The 20,740-nt window shown below is 52.1% G+C and overlaps 4 protein-coding genes across 4 annotated transcripts; 2 read left to right on the top strand and 2 right to left on the bottom strand.

The window, feature by feature from the left end:
- Nucleotides 1-271: 271 nt before the first annotated feature.
- Nucleotides 272-1,146, top strand: Triagg1_2304 (uncharacterized protein; the record flags this gene model as incomplete). Its single annotated transcript, XM_062896471.1, has 2 exons — nucleotides 272-1,067; nucleotides 1,133-1,146. 2 exons carry the CDS (start codon nucleotides 272-274, stop codon nucleotides 1,144-1,146), a joined length of 810 nt encoding a protein of 269 aa, XP_062758516.1.
- A 667-nt stretch (nucleotides 1,147-1,813) lies between these two features.
- Triagg1_2303 (uncharacterized protein) lies at nucleotides 1,814-4,524 on the bottom strand (the record flags this gene model as incomplete). The annotated part of the gene is made up of 3 exons (XM_062896470.1): nucleotides 1,814-2,558; nucleotides 2,624-3,693; nucleotides 3,757-4,524. The coding sequence occupies 3 exons, from the start codon at nucleotides 4,522-4,524 to the stop codon at nucleotides 1,814-1,816; spliced, it is 2,583 nt and encodes an 860-aa protein (XP_062758515.1).
- Nucleotides 4,525-11,445: 6,921 nt separating this feature from the next.
- On the top strand, nucleotides 11,446-12,868 carry Triagg1_2302 (uncharacterized protein; the record flags this gene model as incomplete). The annotated part of the gene is made up of 4 exons (XM_062896469.1): nucleotides 11,446-11,603; nucleotides 11,765-11,955; nucleotides 12,071-12,284; nucleotides 12,418-12,868. The coding sequence occupies 4 exons, from the start codon at nucleotides 11,446-11,448 to the stop codon at nucleotides 12,866-12,868; spliced, it is 1,014 nt and encodes a 337-aa protein (XP_062758514.1).
- Nucleotides 12,869-16,380: 3,512 nt separating this feature from the next.
- On the bottom strand, nucleotides 16,381-19,051 carry Triagg1_2301 (transcriptional regulator family: Fungal Specific TF; the record flags this gene model as incomplete). Its single annotated transcript, XM_062896468.1, has 3 exons — nucleotides 16,381-17,769; nucleotides 17,863-18,352; nucleotides 18,597-19,051. 3 exons carry the CDS (start codon nucleotides 19,049-19,051, stop codon nucleotides 16,381-16,383), a joined length of 2,334 nt encoding a protein of 777 aa, XP_062758513.1.
- Nucleotides 19,052-20,740: the final 1,689 nt, after the last annotated feature.

Below are 20,740 nucleotides of genomic sequence, written 5' to 3'. Positions count from 1 at the left end.
AAAAAAGGGGGGGGGGGGGGGGGGGGGGGGGGGGGGGGGGGGGGGTATATATCATGCCCTCTCTCCGCCCCGTTCTGGCTTCTTCTCTTTTTCTCCTCAGGGTCGCTGCGCTTCACTCACTTTACATTCAATTCTTTTCTTTTCCTAAACAAGAGCTGTGCTCTGTTTCCTTCGATTCACTGAAACCTTTTGCTCGATTTTTTAACCAACCAATCTTTAAACACTTTTTTCTTCTTACCTTTTCATCTATTATTTCATCACATCATTCAAAATGAAGCCTGCTTCAATTCTCCTTCTCGCCGCTGCTGGGCTTTCATCCGCTCTGCCGGCCATGTCTGGTACCGCCAAAACCGGTGTCCAGGCCCGGGACAGCCGATCTCTCTTTGGCCATGCCATCAATGCCATTGCTGCCCGTAACTTGGTCCCTCTCAACGCCAACACGGCTGCTCCCCCTCCTGCGGCTGATCCCGCCGCCGACAAGAAGGAGGCCCCTGCTGCTGCTCCTCCTGCCGCTACTCCTACGGACAAGAAGGTTGGCGATGACAAGAAGGCCGGTGATGCCAAGGCCACTGACAAGGCCGGTGATGCTAAGGCTACTGATGCCGCGGCGACCACCACTGCCGCTGCTGTCACCACCACTGCTGCTGCCACCGATGCCGCCGCCACCGAAGCTGCTACCACAACCACCGCCGCCCCGGCCATCGAGACCACCTCCGTCGCCGTCGGCAACGGAACCGCCTCCGACAACGGCAAGGGCAAGGGTAACGGCAAGGACAACGGCAAGGGCAAGAACCAGGGCCAAGGCAAGGGAAAGCATAACAACAACAACAACAATGACAACAACGGCAACAACGCTCTCAGCGCAGCCATCGCCGGCGCCCTCAACACTCTCGGCCTCGACGGCGTCCTGGACGCCAGCTCCCTGGACAAGCTGAGCGTCGGCAACCAGATCTCGCTGCTGGCCCAGATCGTTTCCCTGCAGACCATGAAGGACCTGCAGATGGTTGGCGGACAGGACATTGTTATTGTGTTGAACCAGGGCTTTAAGAGCAATGGGCTCAATGTCAGTAAGTATACACCGCGATTCTCTTATAACTGTTTTATGTGGTCGGTGCTAACGGGGTTGGATTAGTTATCAACGCGTAAGGCGGGATGAGAAACGAAGATTCTCGCTTTTGGGTAAAATAGGAATGAAGTGGGAATGAAACACGACAAGGGTTGGAGCTGGTTGATCTAGCATGGAGAGTACGTAAATCACGATAACTCGGGAAATAAAAAGAATTGTCAATCAAAACTGTGCTTCTCATCATGTGAATGTCAAAGCTTTTCCCTCCTGAAATGTGAATCTTGCAAGAGTCAAGCTCCAAGAATTAAGAATGCTGCTCATCCATCATCCAATCTAGTACAATCAACCCAAAACACAGAAAAGGTATCAATATAATCAACGAGCAAAAAAACAGTAAGCGTGATTCGATACAATTAACTCATACAAGAAACCATATTTATAGCCCCTTGACAACAAAAAAACAAAAAAGCTATGTTTTCAAAAAATTTGCCCTCAACTTCATGATTCTTCGCTCCCAAGCCACCAGCTCCCCCCATAACTCCCATCCATCCAACCATCCATCCCTTCATTCAATATGATGTGTGTGATTTCCCTTTTCTCCCCTAAAACACCTGAAAAATAAAAAAAAAACAAGAAATTTATATAAACAAACGTCCCTACATACCTTTCGTCAATCCGTCCGCTCGCAGAGAAATAGCTCATCAACGTCGCTCATCTTGAAGCCAAACACACGACCATGACCATCCATCAACCCACCACGGCCTTTTCACTGAGACTCTCGAGAAATCCTCCCAGATCCTCCTTCTTGACTTCCACAACAGAGTGCTCGAAGCTGTCGATCCGCACGCGCGCGCTCGTCTCAGACACGACTTCCTGGAATGCGTTGCCAAACTTGTTCAAGCCATAACCTCTATCGTTCTCAGCGTCTTCATCGTCCGAGTCATCTTCCGATTCAGACGAGTCAGACGCTTCAGACTCCGTCTCTAGTTCGTCATCATCATCGTTGTCGTCGTTGCCTTGATTCGCAGCTCGTTTAGCCGCACGCTTCTCTTCCCGAATCTTTTCCTTCGCCTTTCGCGCCTCCTCTTTCTTCTTTGCCTTGGCTTCTTTGTTGGATTGCCTCTCTTGCTTAGTAGCCTTGTTCATAAACACGCTATCGGGTCCTCCGCCACCGCCAGTACCAACGACGATGTAGACTCCCCGCTTCTCGTTCAGGCTCGCCACTACTAGGGGTGTTCCACGACCGCCATGGGACAGCTTTCCCTGAGATTCCTTTTCTTGCTCAGCCAAAGCCTCTCCTATCCAGAGAGCCAGCTTCGTCAAGGCGGCTGGGTGGGTGAAGAGAGCAACATCTGGGCCGTCTTTGACGACACACATGCGGAAAGCACGGAGATGCTTGATTTGTTTCTTGTTGATGAGGGAGGTCCCTGTTCGGTAGATTGCGCGGTGCAGGAATTGCGCCGTTGGCAGCCCGGCTTTGAGGGCATCGATACTGTCATATTATGTTAGCATATCATTCTCATTTTTTCCTGCACCGGACTCGCAAGTGCAGCTCACTTTTCCAATGCATCATACGCTTCCCAGAAGCGCCCAATCCACTCCTCGCCCTGCGCAACCAACTCTGACTCGTCCTCCATCTCACGGGTCACCTGGCTTGGTCCTCCGTTTGTTGTCTCCAACGTCTGAGCATGTCGTCCAACCTCTAGCAGAGCACCAATGACAACGCCAACATCTTGAGCGCTGAGGGTGGCACGCCAGCCCCAGCTACGAACAAAGCCCCATCCATCCTTGGCTCCCGCTCGATCTTTGCCGTCCGTATCGACCGCTGGGACCATCTCGTCCAAGTTGTATAGAGATCCGTATTTCAAAAGCTTTGCTCTGAGTTCGCGCTTCAGCATCATGTCCATGTGCGTATAGCTCTGTTTGCACTGCGCCAAGCTGACCCCCATCTTGGCGAGAAGCTTGTGAAGCCGCTTGATGCCCGCCTCGCTCCAGGTTCTTAGCCTAGAAAAGAGATACGGCGAGTGTAGCATACTGTCGTAGAGACTCCAGTGTCGGATCAGAAGAAACCTTGGCTCTGGAGACAGGCGAATGCCCGTGTCTTCAGGGTTCCTGGCAGTGGTTGGTATGATGCCGTTATTTTCAGGGGCAACTTTTCCGTTTGTCATTTCTGGAGGGTTCAACCTCCGGACCTCATCTCGCAAGAGCTGTCGCAGGCGAGCGCCTCGCACGCCAAACCACCCAGACGGTTTCCCACCTCCACCAGAGCGGACGGGGGCGGCAACGCCCGCTGATGACCGTCCGTAAAGCTCCATGGATGTCACTCCTACTATAGCCAGCCAGAGAAGATCATTGTCATCGCGACCTAGTTCGGAGGCTAACGAGTACATCATGGACGAGATGGGTTCTGCAAAGGACGAGCCCATCCTGTAGTATTGGTGTAGGACGGCTTCTTTATCTTGTCGCATTCGTAACAATCGCCTTCTCAGGGTGCGAGCGGAAACTTTTGGCGGAGGTTGGGCTCCTGAAGGAGGCTCGACGGGGTCACTCGACAGCACTGCAGGGTCTCGGATTGACAGCAGGCCTCTGGGTTTTGGTCTGCGGGGAGAGCTGGCTATGGAACTCGACTAAGATGTGTTAGAGATGCATTGCCGAAATGATACTTGGGAAGGACGCTTGGGTTTACGCACGGAATTACTTCGTCGACGTTGACGAGGCGGCTCTTCCTCATCGTCACTAGATTCGTCTTCGTTCAGGCTCTTTCTCTTCTGCCCTGCATGAGCTGACTCTTCTTGCCCAGAACCGGCTCCGTCGTCGTCGTCCTCATCTTCACTGGAGCCCTCATCGCCTTGCTCCTCAATGTCTGGCATATCCAGAAGCGCAAGGTACGCATCGCGCTCCGTCGTGAGGTCCCCCTCAATATCGCCGTCGTCAAACACCACAATGCCGCCTTTGCCCGAGTTGTACGATCGATTGATGGCGCCTCCCGTGATTCCTGCCGGACTCCTGGACTGGTACGAGCTCGACACTTGGTTGGCGGGCTCGAGCGGAAAACCGCCAAAGACATTGGCCAAGTTCCAAGGCCTATGAGCGTCAAAGACCCAGACCTCGACGCCGCTGTAGGGAGACTCTTCGCCTTCGGGTTCCAGTCCCAGCAGCGGGCCAAGATCGACCATGCCTCCAACTCCGAGGCAGACGACAACTCCTCCACTGCCTCCCTGCGACTCCATCATCGGGACCACAAGCTCCCTTCCGGCCTTTTCCAGGTCATTGTAGCCCGCGACGGGTTGGATCTTGTGCGGAATGTAGTCGTGCTTGAGGAGGCGAGTAAGGATACGGCAAGCGCAGAGAGCGTCTGGTTCGAGCGCGACGAGGATCAGGACGGCCGGGGAGAGAGGATGTCGAGTGTTTTGAAGGTGCGAGTAGAGCTTGGATATCAGAGAACGCGGGAGATACATGGCTTGAGACGGCGGGTATGGATATCTGTATCAAAACCTATAGAAGCCCCAATTGGTAGAACAACGGCATGGAATAAAAGCTGCAAGTAAATGCTTCTTTTCTCTTGCTTCCTGGATAGGAGGTGATGACTCCGGAAACGCGCCCAATCCTGGCCTGGTCGTGACAGAAAAGGGAACTGGCGTTGGACACGGGCCCAAGGCGCATAGCACAATGAAGAATCTAGGAGGACTTTCTTTTGGTTCCAAGTTCAAGCCGAGCGACAAGGGAATATGGAAATGGAAATAAAAACCAGATGCAGCATATCAATGAGGGAAATAAGAAAAAGAAACAAAACAAGAGACAAAATGCTACGAGCAAAATGCTGATGCCGATGCTGACGCTGATGCTTAAGCCTTTGAATTTTTTATGTATTTTCTTTTTGTTGTCGAAGAGCCGGATGTTTGAAGCACACGAGGATGTTTTTGCGCTAGAAAACGCGTGTATTTGGCCATTAAAGAAAACGCCCAATTGAGTGACGCGCACCGCGACGAGTGGGAAGGATCGATGGAGGGGTCCTGCCAAGTGGGGCACCAGTTGTGACGTGACATGCAGTTTTGATTGAAGCAGGAGGAGCATCTTCTTCCATTTACTTCGGTACTAGATATTGCATAGTAGTCAGGTATTCTATAGATTTTAGTTGTATGAAATATTCATTCTTCTCTTCCTGCTTAATAAAAGAAAATGAGGGAGAAAGCTACAGCGGTTGCTGGTGACTAAGCACATAAGCAGCTCACATCAACACTATATTACCTTAGTAGCTAACACCCCTGCCAAAACAAATACACACAGACACAACACGCAAACTAACAGAGGCGCCGCCAAAAGATGCAAAAAACACATCCAGCGCAAACCCACGACTCAACCTCAACGCAAGGGGAAATCAGCAGGCAGCCCGCAACCGATACAAGCATCATCTGCCTTTCCTGCAGGCCAAGAAAAGGACGGCCATTTCCGTCCCGTTGCCCGCCTAAATCCAAACGCCTTTTGGGCTCCCCCGATCTTGGATTTTACGCCCGTCGTGGGTTTTTTTAGGTTTCGTTTTTTCTTTTTCCCTGATTCGTAAGACGGGGTGTCTGCGTATAGATGCGAGTCAAGCAAAGCAATCAATGTTTTGCTTCGGGGACCATAATGGCCAGCAAACTTGGTGTGTCTCGGCCCGTTCGGCTGTCAATTAGATTAAAACACTGTCAGCTTAATATAATCTATTGGCGCGTTTCATTCTCCGGTTCATATAATACGTATTTCAAATAGGTAAATGTTGCGGCGCTCTGCGAACCAAGACTTCCAACCCACACGCCTCTGGGCTTCTTGGGCTCTTTGGGACAGCGTCACACGACACGGACACCGGGTGGTCGGTGGGAGAACCCGAGCCAAGGCCCTGGGAAAGCAGTGTGTCACGTAGCCTGTGCTGAGTCGAGGCTTACTTGGTTGCTTGATTACTTGCACAAGGCACTCGGACATGTACAAACAAGATGAAGTATTGGGAACACGACATGCCCACCCCGGCAAAACCAAGATGGGGACAAGATAACCGTCATGAGAATGCGGGCAACTGTACCCGTATCGTCTCGTATTTTCAAAAGGGAGCAAGCCCAGGCCGTGAGGTCGCAATACTAGCCCATCATTCCGACTCTGGACCGTCCGAAATTACACTGCGGGCTCCATCTTCCGTGGGAGGAGGAGGAGGAGGCCAAGTGCTAGCGCATCACGGCCTGTGTTAGTGACTCCGTACAGAGTCATCCTCACCATCTGAATAGCCTGAGTCACTAATTTTGCGGAGCACCGAGCATGTGTATCTAGGAGGAGAGAAGAGGAGAATCTCAAAGGCCGCTACTAATCATGCGGTCAACGACGGCATCAGAGCCGGACGACGGACGACAGACGACCTTGGAGCCCCCCGCCCTTGAGGTGTGGAGGTGTGTCCGGTTATTATGGCCATGGTACGATGTTTGAAGGGCTAGCTCGCCGCAGGTAATGCGTCTCATGCACGCCTACCCGCCTGTGCGGCAGCCGGGAGAGCGTGCTTGGGACGGAGCAAAGGTGTCACTGTGCCTGAGCTGTGCTGGCGCTGACAGGCAGCCGGAGCTAAGAAGAGGCTGAATGATTTCGAGCCGAGACATGTGAAGGACGGGGAGCCAGGAATCCAGAGGAAGATCAAGACCGCAAACAGGGACGCCACCAAGCTTGCCTCCTACTGTAGTACATAAACGTATCGTGCTAGGACTCGTGCCGGCAACCACCACTGCACTGCACTGCGGGCTTGTCCACGGCCCTGCTCGGACTAGCAAGCTGGAACATGGTTCACCGTCCTCGCCAAAGAAAAAAAAACCCCCGCTGCAGCTTCGACGTGCTTGGCCGGGTTGCGGATTGGACCAGCGGCTACCGGCTGTTACATCGAGAGACAGCAGATCGCCTTAGACGGAAAAGCAAAGAGTGGAACCCCCGGGCGTGGATTCGAAGGGGAGGACCAGCAGTTGATTGCCCAACATGAAGAAGGTAAGGCGTGGAGGGGGGGGGATGATAGGTTTTCCATTTCTGACAGCTCCCATGGGCCCCAAGTTGACGGAGAGGAAACTGTACAACGCATGCACATGTAAAAGAGTAAAGAGAGAAGAGAAAACGGAGGGAGAAGTCGAGGAACAAGGGCGGTGAGAAAAGTCGACAGGACATTGGCGGGCGCCACACCAAAGGACCGCATGGTACCAGCACCAAGACGAAGAGATACTTGCGGGCGTGCGTATCTAGCAAGGTTCGTGCAGGTAACAAGTACATGCACCTGTCGTACCAAAGAAGCGCGCCTTGCAGGCTGCGGCAGAAAGGGAGTGCAGCAAGCAAGCCGGAGCTTGGCGGAGAGAGAGGGGGGGAATGCGCATTGCATAGAGGAAGAAAGAGAAAAAAGAAAAGAAAATTTAATTTTGGGTCGAGGTATTATCGAGGCGGAAATCGCACATCAACGCAGGTTTGCTCCCCCCCAAAGTTGCAGCCCGGCGGTTGTGCGTGCGGCTCAGCTGAAGGATTTCACAAGCGGCAACGCATCCCGCAAGCGGCCAACGTGCGATGACGAGTTACCGGCACGACGGTACGGGCTGATGGGTCTAGGCAGGTAATTTTGTTTCTTTTTCCCTTTTTTTTCCCCCTTCCTTTCTTACTCTCGGAGAAAATATGGTAGCAAATTACTTTTTTTGTCCACATCCCGTCTCATCTCGTGTGCAAGCGGGTTGCGAGTCAGACAGACAAAAGAGAGACAAGGCAGATGGGCGTCGCCAACAAGCGAGAGGTACCAGTACCGGTATGAGTCGAGTATACTTGCATGTACCAGCACCAGCACCAGCATCCCATCCCGGACTCGGCAGTTCCGCTACAATTGAAGCTTGGACCTGACGCCTCGTTGTGGACGCCGCACGGCGCTCCCTCCAGCCTCAGGTGTATTGCTTTGATGCATACAAAGTACAGGGAGAGAACGGACTGGTGCAGTAAATTGCCGTCTATTACTAGTAATTTCATTGAGAAGGGCTGACGGCATGGGGGAGGGAACCTTTGGTTTAGTTCAGTCCAGTCCATGTATGTACAGCACAGTAGCCGTTCTGATGGGATGGGGGGTCGCGGACGCAACGCAGCCCATCGCATCGAATCGAACGAAGCGCACTGCAACTGCGCTGCGCTGCACTGCGGTACCCGCTCCATGCCTCGTGCCTGTATCTGTATCTGTACCCGCGCCCGTGCCCGTGCCTGTACCCATACCTGCGCCTGTACCCGCGAGGTACCGCACCGCATCCAACCCAGCCCAGGGAGTTCCCTTCTGGAGCGAAAAAGGGCAAAAGGGCACTACCGAGACCTGAGGCTGGAGGATGACACACCGCACCAGACTGTCGGGTCCGGCTGTTGCTGATTGTGCCACATTTAACCAGAGCGCTGGGCCTGGCTTTTGCCCTTGGACGGCAGCAAGTTTTTGGGGGCACAAAGCAAAAAGGATAGATGCACCGCTAGAAGAGAGCTGGCTAACCGGTAGCATTCTAGAGCTTTTTTTTTTTTTTTCGCCTCGAGCTGTGCTAGCAGCAGTCCTAGGCAAACTACAAGGTAGGCCGGTCGTAGCAACTGGAGCAGAGCCAGCTTTGGTGGCTTTCAGGTTTCAAGGTTTTCTGCTGTAGCTCCAAGCTCTGCGCCGTTTTTTTAGTGCTGGTAGCACTCAGTGGTGGGAGAGAGCTGGAGCTTGCTGCTGCTGCTGCCCTAGCTAGACAGGACAGGACGAAGCAAACGAGACAGACAGGCCGGGGCAGTTTGATGATGGCCGGGCTTGGCATTATTCACCCGATGTTTTTGTTTTTCAGCTCTGTCTCTCCATCTCTTTTGTTTCCCTTTTCCCTTTTGCTTGCCGCCACCCGAGTGAGAAAAGTCCGGGAGTGCATCCCATGTCTTGCTCAAGCCAACCATCCAACCCCATCCCATCCATTAGTACTAACATCAACATATCCATACCAACACGCCCCTAGCACTCAAGTTTAGCAGCCAATGCCTAGTAGGTTGTCCTCTGTACTGTACGGAGTAGCAGATCCATTGGATACTTTGGCCCCCTAGCGACCATCCATCCACATTTGCGCGCAGCTTCGGCGGAACGGTCCACCGCCTTAGCTGTTTGTGTGAGCTCTAGCGCCTCGCATGATGGAGTGCACACCACCCAAAAATCGCCCATTTTCCCTTAGCACCGATTTGCCTGCACTGGAATTCGGCTGTCGATGACGGGAAAAAAAAAGACAAGACAAGACAAGACAAAACAGCCCAGCAAACCCGGATGGGACACAAGCCGCCAGAAGGGAGGAGTTGCAGCATGTGCTTTGCCCTGTGTCCTGGGTACATGTACATTTGCACCGACCCTCGCCTCGCTCGCCTGGCTCTCGCTTCGCTTCGCCTTCCATGCGTGTCCGCCTCGTAAATCGAGCATATAACTCCGGTCCGTAGGTACTGGCATCAATGCTGCTCCTCGCCTCGCCTAGTAGGTACATGTGCTGGGTTTATAGTACCTAGGCCTATATCTACACCCAACCTAGGTAGATGAAATGGAGCAGATGCAGTGCAAATGTACCTTTTTGCCGCACAAGGTTTCGGCCATGGCATCAGGGTCTGAATCCTCCCGATCTTTTTCTTTGGGTGGCTTCGAGCGCATCTCCGGTTCTACCTACCCCTCTTGCATTTGCAGCCTTTTGGGTCTTGTCTTGTCTGGTCTGGTCTGGTCTGGTCTGTGGCTGTTCGAGCAACTTTCACTTTTTCGCCCCTGCTGGAATGCGTCGCCCGTTGCATCCAGCCAATCCAGCGCATTTCGGTTCTCGTTGGCCTCTCTGGCTTCAAAGTCGTTGAATTCAATTCAGTCCTGGTAATACCTGGGCTGTATAATCAAGTGAGTACCCAGTGCCCAGTGCCTGGTCATGTTCAATCGTCTCGTCTCATCATTTTTTTTGTTGGTTTTTGGTTGGCCGCGTCCTGCGTTGTGTCTGCAAAACCCCCCCTTTGCAATAGCATCCCATCCCATCCCATCCCATCCCCCCCGCCTTTTGGCCTCCAATCTTGCTATACTAAAACTAAAAGTGCTAGCCAAAAGGCATCCAATCCATCTTCTGCTTGGCTCGGCAGCTCTCGTCACTTATTCCAGTTTTCCCCCCCCCTTCCCTTCCCTCCCAAGTCCCGACAGTACGGCGCCCAGGCAAAACGGTAGCTCTAGTAATAAGCCACTCTCCACCCGCTACCAGATCTCTGGCTCAGACACCGACCAACAGCACAACTATACCTTACTAGAACTCTTTTTGTCTCGGCCCACGCCCTCGACGCCCTCGTTTTCCCGGGCCCTCCACGCACCCCCCCGGGGATCCCTCCTTGCCTCGACGTAGCAGTGCGAGTACAGTGGCTGGCAGGGTATCCTCACTGCTAAAACAGAGCAAACTCCCGCCATCCGGCCAGAAGACCCCAAGCCCAAGGCCAAGGGACCACCCCCCCCATCTCTGCTCCTCCTCCTCCTCCTCACCCCCCCGGACTTGGACTTTGCATCAGTACTCGCCCTCTTCTCAACTCTCACTCACTCTCACCCTCTACTGTAATATTTTTTTTTTTTAATTACGAGTACACTAAACCTTCCCACCTCCGCCATCCCTGCCCTCCCCCGTGTCTCTGGCCCGAGTTCCCTTGTCTGACGCCGCTATTTAGCAGCTGTCAGGTCAGTGCTTATGTGCTTGTCTGACCCTCCATCCCAAGCTGCTGGGAAGACGGAGGATTGTGAGCCAGAATCGCCTCGCATTGGCCAGTCGCCAGTGCCCACCGACCGGTGACGGGACCCAGCCTACTGGGCCTGCAAACCTGTGCTTGTGCTTGTGCTTGTGCTTGTGCTTGTGCTTGTGCTTGTGCGTGCGTTGCGCGTGCCTTTTCCCGTGTCCGCGGCCGCTGTCTGGTCTGGTCTGGTCTCTGTCTGGCCTGTGTCTGGTCCGGCCTGGTCTTTGAGGGGGCGTCTGCTTCGTTCAATTTTCATTGCCGCACCCTCCCGTCCCTCTCCTCCTCTCAGCCCTTTTTGGCTTGCTGCAAATCACTCGGGGCCCTTCCAATTCTGTGCTAGAATAGATCGACCTTGGCTCCCCGAAACGGAGCCCTTTCACTCATTTCTTTTCTCCCTTTGCAACGCCGCCAGAACGCTTGGCTGGACACTTCGATCCAATTAGCCTCGTTTCTAGCATAAACATTATTATTCGACTCTTCCCCCCCCCCTCCCCTCTCGTCTTCCCCAAGTTCAAAAAGCTTCTTCTCATCTCTTTCCCTTCTCTCCACCCCCCCTCAGAACTCCTCCCCCTACACCTTTGCCTTGATATTGAGGAAGCCTGTCGTTATATACGCCTTTGGCCGCCATGAGCCTCAACAGTGCACAAGGCCCTCCCGGGTCCGGAGGGGGCGACCATCACGGCTCCAGCGAGGACTCAACGTCAGATTATGCCGAGACCGTGGACTTTTCCGAGTTCACATCCATCGACACCGCCCAGATGGTTCACAGATACAAAAACGGGAGGTATGTCAAGGAATCCCTGGCAAAAACGCCCGCTTGCCCCCTTGAGTGGCAAAAAAAAAGAACAGGGAAGAAAAGAAGGGGAAAAGAAGGAAAAGAGAAAAAAAGAGGCCAAAAAAAAGAGGAGCCCCGAGTCAAGTTCATGAGAGCTGACCAGTCAATAGGCGGTATCAGGGCTGGTTTGACGAACGCTATGGACTGCCAAACGACGACACGGAGCAGGCCCGCGAGCACCTCAAACACAGGGTCTACTCCGACTATCTGCTCAACGGCGACTACTTTATCTCACCGATCGGCAACAACCCCCAGAAAATCGTCGATCTGGGCACCGGCGCCGGCTTCTGGCCCATCGATGGTTCGTATCACGTCCCTCCTCCTCCCCCTTCTGTCAGCCCGCGGAGAGTCTTTTTGAACAATGCTCTCCACCCTCGGTTCCAGCTCAACTAACTCCTCCTCCTCCTACAATAAAGTGGCCGAGAGATACCCGAGTGCTCGTGTCATTGGCAGCGACATTTCTGCCATCCAGCCTCCTTGGACACCGCCAAACGCAGAGTTTCGCGTGGAAGATCTCGACGACGAGAACCGTCCGTGGACGAGAATCTACGCCGGTGCAGACCTCATCCACACAAGATCCGTCATACAGACGGTCCGCAACCCCGAACTGTTTCTGCAGAGAGCTTTTGAGTACGACTGTGATCCGATCTATGCGTTTCATTCCTTTGTTTCATTCCTTGCTTCTTTTCCTTCACACTCCCCGTAGAGCGAGAGCGAGAACAAGAACAAGAACAAGAACAGTGGCTGACCGAGTTCGAAATAGGGCCTTGAAACCTGGCGGCTGGATCGAGTGTCATGATCTCTTCATCCCCCTTACCTGGGAAGACGGCACGCCCGCAATCGACCATCCCGTCCAACGCCTCTACGACCTCGTAAACGACGGCCCCTTTTCGCGAAAGTACGGCTGGCAGCTCTACTTCCCCCCGACGCTGCCCCAGGTCCTCCGCCAGATGGGCTTCGTCAACGTCCAGGAGCAGCACACGCCCATCCCCGTCGGCCGATGGTCGCGCCGGTCACGAGAGCGCGAGATGGGCATGTTTAACCAGGACAACCTCATCGACTGGACCGCCGCCCTGCTCATCCGACACGATGACCTGGGCATCACCGAGGAAGAGGCGAGACAGCTGTGTCAGGAGACGCTCATGGCCATGGACAACACCAAGCTCCATGTCCGGCTCGACTGGGGCATTGTCTGGGCTCAAAAACCGTTATGATCTCGACAAGCCAACGACGGCTTTATGAACATTTTTACGAAAAGAAGAGAAGAAAAAACAAAGAAGAAGAAAACAAGGGATAAAGGGGGGGCACGGTGACGACTGCATTACACTGGCTAAGGGAAAGAGAGGAGACAGAGTCCCTCTTTGACACGACTTCATGTTGCATGGTGATATCTCGCCCGGGGAAAAGGGCCCAGCTGGCGGCTTCGCGAAACGATACATGACGATGGCATATACTCTGGGTTTTCAATTTCTTTTCCTTCTCCCTCTCTCTCCCTCTCCCTATCTCTCACTCTCTCCTTTTGGGGGTGAACTGCCTACGTGGGGGCTGTTTTGTCCAGAACATACAACCGAGCACCGCTTTTTGTCCAAGACTCCTAAGCGCCGAAAAAACTAAAAGAGACAAAAAAAAGATATTTAAAAAAAAAGAAAAAAGTTATAGGACCGGCAAACAGACGGTGGGGAGAGGAACCACATTATTCAACCGCTGGCATTTTTCCCCAAATCTCCATCGATTATCCTACTGCAGAATGCCTCATCACACGCACACGCACATGCCACGCATACAACACACCCCTGGCATCACCCCATCTCCCCCAATCACGCAAATCTTCTCTCTTCTTCTACCTTACCTCTACAGAAACTTTCACACATCGCATACCAAAGCATTTTGGGAAAACATGGACCGTTTGCATCATGGAGAACATCAAAATTCGGTTATACGGCGCTGGGCTTCGGGAACTTTTACAAGAGCGGGAAACGAAAGAAACGGGCAACATGTTTTGTTTTTGTTTAGGTTTTTTTTTCGGGGTGTCATTTTATGGGTGTATATTTGGAGGGGGGGGGTTACCATCAAAGAGGATAAGAGAAAATGTCCACTTTACTCTGGGGATATCTCTCTCTTTTTTTTTTATCGGGAGGGACAGGCTCATGAGAAGCGCTATATATTTTTGGCGCTTTCAGCTATCATCTTGTTTTTGGCTCTAATCTTTTTTTGGAGAGGGGTTTAGTTTTGTGATATCTTGGCTGGTTTTTTTTCTTTGTATTTTTTTTTTTTGTTTTTTTGAAACAATCATACTCTGTGAGTGGATGGGTTTTCATCTACCTACCTACTATACTTATACCTGGGCTTTGCTGTGGACGTGGACGTGGGATAGACAAGAGATGTCACGAACAAGGCGGATACATATCCCATCAATCACCACTTCAAACACGGTTCCCACAACAGCCGAACGACAGTTACGGTGTACGGGAGTTGAGAGATGGTTATCAAATGCGTGATCTGGCAGAAGTCAATCCGGATGCTACCCTGTCCGGGGGTGGTGGGTGACACCTCTTTTTCCTCTTCTTCTTCTTCCCAATCAACCCTGTCCTCTCTCTTTCTTGGTCCTACGAGTTACATATAACATCCTTGTTCCGCCCAACGTTTCCCCCCCTGTCGACTTTGTTGGTTCTTTATGCCTTTTTACCCACCCCGTCACTGCTGCAATTCGCAAGACAAGCCAATTCTCTCTCACGGAGCCCCTTCCGGGTATTCCAAGACTCCCTCCCCGCCCAATCAATCACACTGGATTCTTCAACCTTCTCGCTGTCTGCCCTCCCTGATCGGATATAAGAACGCCCATCCGCAATGCACAAACCCACTTCTCTTTTTTTTTTTATGATGCATTAGCCGCCCATCAGGGCTCCCCCCCCTCCGATCATGGGCAGAGAAAAAAGAGGTCAGCAGTTGCTTGGTTACAATGTTGACAAAAAAAACTTGCCCACTACCTACCATCGGGCGCCGGGGGGGTTTTGGGTAAGGGTTCGCACTGTGAAAAGCGTCTGGTAAGGGCTCTGGTAATGGTTTTTGTACTTCCGTAATGGTTTTCTACCCTAACTTCATTGCTCATAACGATTACCAGCCTAAAAAGGCTGACCAGACCACTGACTAAAAACCACCCCCGGGCTCCTAGGTAGCCAGCCAGCCAGCCTCGTTCCTTTTTTTGGGGGCCCTTTTCTCTTCATGCCTACATGTGACCGATCGCTTTGGCGGAGATTGCAGGGCCCCGATTTGTATTTTTGACCGTTTTGTACTGTGCTGTATCTTGAGGGTGTGTACACATGCACATGCACATGCTACTACTGTATGGGCTTCTTCGTTGTTTTTGCCTTTTCGGTTGAAGGCGTGTTTTCTCCGCTGGTATTAATCTGGTACATGTGTGATGGCAGTGACAAACATTTGAATACATCGATGCCCTGGACAAGCCATGAGAAAAGAAGGACTTGACAAGATCATAATAAAACTAGTACCCCAACATCATTCATCCAAAGGCCAAATAGAATTGTATACGAAGTACAATCATGCAAAAGGACGACACTGCCTACATGCTTCAAATGCACCAGAACTGCCCTTTCCAGACACCCCTCCCCCCCCAAAAAAAAAACACACCGAACCTCCACCCAGGGAACCTACAGGGATCCCCCATACACGACAAAATAGGTTTGCGAGAATACCGCCATGAATTTATAATACCTTATTTCCCATTTCTTCCTCATGACGTTTACCGGGAGACACAAAAAAAAAGAGAGACTGAAAACCCCCATAATCATACTAGTTTCTTACATCCCCTGTCCTACAAAGCGGTGTCCATGATTTAGGTAAATTATGAAGAAAAAAAAAAGAAAACACTTTTTACTCGTCACCTTTTATGAACCGAAAAAAGAAAGATTATTATGGAGTCAAAGTAGCGGACCGATGCGACGGAACGAAACGAAACGATACATAAAAAAACAATAAGAAAGCTGGGGGGGCGGAAAAAAGGCGTTTAGAAATCCGTCGCTTTGTTGTTTTTGTCATGGGGGGGGGGGGGGATGTTGACCATGGCGTAATTGCTGTCAATTTTACCCAAATACATACTTCCTAACCCCCAGCGTTTACCTGTAATCGTTCTCAGGAACCAAGTTAGAAAATGAGGTGAGATTCTTATTTTTGCTCCATGAAACAAAGACACGAAGCCGGCGGAGTTGCCCGATTCTCACGAATACAAAATGGTCGAGCTAGTAGAGAGGCCCCAGGCTTACCAACGTCGGTGGTTCCCATGCTGCCGGGGTTGGGTTCCCGAACGGCTCGTGGCGTCGGCGTGGCCAGACAGACAAGCGACGCTGTGATCGACATCGATTGCTTGCGACGGGGGGTTTAAACGAGGCGTATTACGGAGAAGTGAATGGTTCTATTGGAATCTGACTGCCCTGGAAAAAAGAGCCTCTGCTGAGTGATGATGACTATTCCTATACCGCCGTCTTACCTGTTACCGTATGTAGTATCTCCTCCTCCCAATACTATTAACCAATATACACTACAAAGTTCGTGTGATATTTCAAAAGGAATAAACAGTGAAAAGAAGAAAAGTACCGCTCCGCGTCGTGTATGTACGCACACAAATCCGAGGGGTGACATCTCTCAATCCCTCCCTCCCCCCTTTTCTCCCTCCTCCGCCATGCTAACGCACGTGTGCTGCTCTCCTGCTCTAGTTTCCAAACATGTTTCCTCCCGGTCCTCCTGGCCCTCCTGGCCCGCCGAATCCGCTCATGCCGTTCCCGAAGCCTGCGTGATTAGGCGTCGTGAAGCCTTGGAACGTGTCGGCATCCTGATAGCCAGCCATGAGGAATGACCAATCCATCTCCCCGTCATCTCCAGACGCCGAACTAGAAGGAGCCATGGCCGGCTGAGGGGGGCCAAACCCGCCGCTCTGGTCCACTGGCGGAGTCATCATGACGGCGTTGTCTAGCGAGGTTGTCGACATCTCACGGGTACGCGGTCGAGGAAAGGCAACCGGCGGCTGCTCCTGGACGGGCCCAGTGGGACCCTCCGAGCGCGCCTTTCGCTTGGCCTCGACGCGCTCTTGAAGAGTCTTCATAAATCGCGGTGTTGCAACATCCTTCCCTGCTGCCCGCTGGGCGTCGTAATGGACCGCCCAAGCCTTGACGAATTGGCCACCGAAAACTCCGTGCATCGGGCTGTGAAGATTGGATAGTAAACCACGAAGGTCATAGTTCGCCTCGATGGCCGCCCACGCTCTCTCTACCAGCGGTCCCGACTGGCGCTTGCGCAGTTCCTGGACAAGGAACATGTATGCAGGAAACGGGAAATAGTGCATCGCGTACCATCTATACGGTCGAAGACTCTCCGAGGACATGACTACGTTATCATGTTCTACCCATGATATGGCCTGCGTAGTCAGGACGTCTCGTTCTATCTCACTTAGCGGCATAGGTTCGGCGCTATGTCTCCGAACAAGATAATTGATTATTCGCATCTTGCAGAGCGCCGCTCGCGTCATAGTCATGGTAAAGAAGTGGAGAGGAATCTTGGGATCGCAATGGGTCAGGTACGTGCCCTCCATGTGGGCACAGAATCCTTCAAGAGTGTAGACTGGAGCATCTTGGCCAGCTAGGCGGATCGTCACGGCGGGTGGCTTCCCTGCTTGTGCGGATTTCCCTGATTGTGGCGAGCCAGCGGAAATCTCCGGGTTCATCTTGAAGCTGTCTCGATTGCTGTTACTCGCCACGGCCATGGAAAGCTCGACGCGTGTCAGAGCAAAAAGCATCTCTGTTGGTCCTGTGTGCGGCTTCGGAGGCTCTTTGCCATCGGCGTGGAGGTCAGAATCATTGACGTTCAAAGGCTTCTTGCAGTCGCAGCCTGAGGTGAGGGCGGTGACTGTTGAGCCCGTCATCTCTCCGACTCGCCGGTCATATGAAACAAGCGTCCACCACAATCGCCGCCTCTGCTCGACCTCGAAAGGGGAGAGGCCGTAGCCGTCGGGGTCTCGGTGAAGGCCCATCCGCTGGGCGATACGAATGGCAATGCCCATCATGCAAAACACCTGCCTCGGGTCTATGTACCACCGGACGGTCATCTACAGTATACGTTAGCGGGGACATGATATAAGAGACACCCTCCGTTGGTCTATAGAATAATCAATTTGAGAAAAAGAGGAGTAGAGACTTACAAGATATAAGAGATACGCCTGCAGGGTCAAGGGATCGGGAATCCGCATAAAACTGGCGTTAACCAGGGCCTGCTGAAGTGCCGGGAAATACCGGCCAAGAAGTTCCTGCTTTGTCTCGCCAAAAATCCTCTGGATTTCAGCATCCTCTATCGAGTTTATAGAGATTACGTAGATGCCAAACATGAGGGCCTCTATATTCTTCGAAGCCTCGTGAGGCCGAGAGGTCGCCTCGATGATCTTGCTCTGGATGCTAGGCACATGCGTGATTTTCAGCAAGGGGTTGATGTTGTCAATGTATATCTGCCAAAGCTGTAGCACCTGGACAGGAGAAGGGTGGTTGTGAGTGACGGGGGCAAAGGAGCCTCCGATGATGAAAGGGAAGCCATCTTGGTTTTCAAACATCTTATCAAAGGCAGAATGAATGAAAGACCCCTTCTTGAAATTCTCATCCTCATCTTCGGATGAGTCTTTCAACAGCTGTTCGCTGGCTCTAAACTGTTTCACAATGGCAGTCAGGATCAAGAGTAAGACAATGGGGATAAGTGTACCTGGGTACATGTTGGACTAGGCTCTTACCTCTTTATGGAGAGAAAACCAAGCTCCAGGCGGCTCTTGGGGACTAATAATAAGCAAGTTTCTTGAATCAGCATCGAGTTCCTGTTACTTCCTTGCATGTCCTATGCGGCATATATCTTTGTCTAGTTGCATAGGGACTAATGTGAACATCAACTTACGCGACAGTAGAAGAGGTAGCAAGTGCTTCTGGAGAGGTCTTTAACCCCTCAAAGTCGGTTTCAAGCTCGTCAACATCGTCTCCGAGGTTGCCGTCTGCCCTGTAGTCCGGGTCGATGGCATCAAATTTGACGCCGTTCTGTGCCAGCAGCGTCTCATACTTGCGTAACCGCTCGAGCAAGTCCTTTTCCTGCAGCTTTTTGCGCCGCCGCCTCGGAGGCTGCGGAGGAATCACTCGACATTCGGCACCAGCCTTGACGCAGTTGGCACATGGCTTGTTCCTGTCGCACCGGACCTTGCGCTGCTGGCACAAGACACAGCTAGTGCCCCGGGTGAGTTTGATCACCGAAGGGTCAACAGCCGGAGGTGAGTGTTGGGGAGGCCGGCCTTGGGAGGCGGATGGCGGCGGCGGGGCTGAGCCGGGGCCTGGCAGGCGAGCAGAAGCTTCAGCAGACATTCGCCTAGAGGACGGGCAATTGGCTGCTAAAAAAAAAAAGTCCCGAACTGGAGGGCCCGATCCAGTGGCATTCAAAGGGCGCTGGCCCAATACTTCTTGGCTAGTCAGCGGCGAGAGCTGGCACGGACTGATTGGCGGACGCTGACACAACCCTGCATGCAGTTGCAGCTGAGCTGAATCGATCAGTTCTGCTTCAGGGCGCTTTTTACGCTGGATTGCAGCGCCTGTAGGGCTGAGGCTCGGCTGGGGCCGTCGGTTGCGAAAGAGTCGTCTCGGACCCGGGCCCAGACTTTGTTGGAGACGGTTCGTCTGGCGATATTTGAGGGGAGCGAGGAGAGAGAAAGCGGGGGCTCATTTGCGGTTGTACGCGGCCAGGCCAATGGGAGGCAGATTAGCAAGCCGGTGGGGATTCGGGTGGCATGGAGCCGCTTTTCTGCCTTGTTGGCCGAGATTTGATGGTTGAATGCGGAAACATTGATGTTGACATGGCGTGGTTTTGGCTTTGTTGGCGATGTACTCGTATATCATGACGTTGGTTGACCAGGAACCAACGTTTGGAGGAGATGGAATAGAGTAGCCTCAGGCACCAGGTACCTTCCGTAGTAAATGCCACATCTGGTGGGTTGGGATGCCTTATCGGAAGAAATCTCTATCGATAGGTAGATTGGGGGCTTACCTTTACTGTACATGCAAATGTATCTGCTGTTGCACTTGACACTGCTGGAATGCAGATGCAATCAATGCATTGCATGCGAACATTTACACGTAAATTACAGCTGATATGCTTCAAGGTTATAAGAGCAGTATTGATGATTTTATTAATTGGGTGTAAATATCTCGACAGCCGCTTTATATGAGTATATGCTTCATAACATGGCGATACCCGGTAAACCAAGTGTATAAATCTACCTATCCGAGGAATAATATCTCTAATAAGGCACCTCACTAAGGTATTCTGGTAAGACTGACTACCCGGTATCTAGTACTGTAAACCTCGATAGTCCTCTACTACTATGTACAACTGCTATAATCCCCTGATGGCTTTTTGATACTGTGTGTCTTGACGATGCTCTCTTACCATCACACATTGTAAGCTTGGTTGACAAGTACGTGTAAGCTTAACTAAAACAAGTAGTTCACAGCCCATCTACTGCGTTAATGTACAAACTCGCCCTCCACCGCCACTCAGCACTGCTTGTACTCCGTATCAGAGTCATCATGCCAACTCAACGACTACAAGCATCACCAGCCCTGCTTCATCCTCGCATCAACCTTCATCTCAACACGGCGAAAACAATTCGAAAACATGCCCGAAAACGCCCAACCAAACAATGTTATACGCTTCAGCTCGGGCTTCGGTTCGGGACCGAGAGCAAACGCCACGGCCCAACATGTACTAGCGCCCAGTTCCGTGCCCGAGCATGTAAGTCAAAGGGAGGCTCTTCGAATCACGGAGCCGAAGAATGCAGAGACGGACACGATATGGATTGTTTGCTTTTCTTCTGCCTTGTCGGCATACCTGATATGATAGGGCCGAAGGCAGACAGTGCCGGGCACGCGTAGCCGCATACGTGGACAAATGCCGTTTGTTTTCATCTATAAACTTCAAGGCTGTCTTGTAGCCATCTTCTTTACCGGCAGTCAAGCATAAACAACAATAGATCAATATTGAATCAACAGAGTGTATCC

The sequence above is a fragment of the Trichoderma aggressivum genome (assembly GCF_033847375.1).
Source record: "Trichoderma aggressivum f. europaeum strain CBS 100526 chromosome Unknown scaffold_006, whole genome shotgun sequence".
Taxonomy (NCBI): domain Eukaryota; kingdom Fungi; phylum Ascomycota; class Sordariomycetes; order Hypocreales; family Hypocreaceae; genus Trichoderma; species Trichoderma aggressivum.
This window is presented reverse-complemented; position numbering and strand designations above follow the sequence as displayed.